Genomic DNA, 1,227 nt, shown 5'->3' with positions numbered 1-1,227 from the left:
GGAGCAATGAGTGGGACCTACTGCTTCTAGAGGGTCCCAGCCTGTCTCCCTACAATACATGCTTATAACTCCTAGGGAGAAACTGCGCTGCACTAATGAGGGGAATTCATGCCAGACTCTGCAACTCTTTCAGGGTGCTCTTTCCCTTCCCCACGAAGAAGCCTTCCCCGTGGAGACTATTCTTTTCTTCTTCATTAAAATGCCCACATTAAATAACCAGGAGGTTCTCCAATGTCTGCTACATTGTACACCAAAACTGGCAACTTTTTAGAGCAAGAGACCTGAGGTTACCAAACCCATTCATTTCTCAGATGCATTTACGTTCCTACTGCCTACAGAGATCCATCCTTAAAGTCCTCTGAGAGCCACTGGAATGAAGAGCACCTTGTAAAGACACCGTAATTATTATGGGATGTAGGGGTGTGTGGAAATSAGTCACGGAGACATTTCCCAGCCAGCAGGCTCTTGGAGCCAGGTGAGCTCTTCCCTGGAATGTGAAGCATGCAGTACAGCAACTGGGAGGAACAGGTTTGGCAGGACATTTTAAGTTGTTCAGAGCAGACAGCCTCTTCAGAGCCACATCCCYGCTTCACCGACCTCCCGGCTGGATGTTTCTCTCTGCCACACTGGCCCTGCTGCACTGGAGAAGATGGACACGCTACGAAGGAGCCTGTCTCGCTGGAAGAGGTACCACATCAAGGTGCACCTGGCCGATGAGGACCTGATGATGCCCCTGACTGTCAAGCCGAGGGACACAGTGATGGACCTACGGGCTCACTTAGTGCGGGAGGGCATCACTTCCTGGAAGAAGACATTTTATTACAATTCCAGGCAGCTTGAGGAGCACGAGACTCTCAAAGAGGCCAATATCCAGAACGGCTCTGTCCTGCTTCTTGTCAGCAATAAAAGGTAAGTGAGGAGCTCGTCTGCAGCAGGGTGCAAGGGAAGGGGAATGCTCTGCACGTCTTCAGACCTTCAGACACCTTCTTGTTGCAGTTTGTAGAAGGCAAATCAAGAGCTCAAATCCTGCAATTTCCAGCAGGCAGATTGAGGTTTAAGTCTCTTTGGCTCCGGATATGCAGCAGGGTGAAAATGAGGGGAAAGAGGAGGAGGAAATCTGGCTGATGTAGCCTGTCCTGTTTCTGATCAGATCTCACTTTCCTGACAATGTGGCCAAATCCAGAGGAAGAGACAAGAGGGGCTTGCCCTGTGGGCACAGAAGTACGA

The 1,227-nt window shown here is 50.3% G+C and overlaps 1 protein-coding gene across 1 annotated transcript; it reads left to right on the top strand.

Moving 5' to 3' along the window:
• The first annotated feature begins 564 nt into the window (after nucleotides 1–564).
• On the top strand, nucleotides 565–913 carry TINCR (TINCR ubiquitin domain containing). The gene has a single exon (XM_085312624.1). The coding sequence runs from the start codon at nucleotides 650–652 to the stop codon at nucleotides 911–913; it is 264 nt and encodes an 87-aa protein (XP_085168750.1). The 5' UTR covers nucleotides 565–649.
• The last annotated feature ends 314 nt before the right edge of the window (nucleotides 914–1,227 follow it).

The sequence above is a fragment of the Rhea americana genome, unplaced genomic scaffold (assembly GCF_003343005.1).
Source record: "Rhea americana isolate MKP2758 unplaced genomic scaffold, rheAme1 scaffold_369, whole genome shotgun sequence".
In the NCBI taxonomy this organism is placed as follows: domain Eukaryota; kingdom Metazoa; phylum Chordata; class Aves; order Rheiformes; family Rheidae; genus Rhea; species Rhea americana.
Note: the sequence above shows the minus strand (reverse complement) of the source record. Positions and strands in the feature narration are given on the sequence as shown.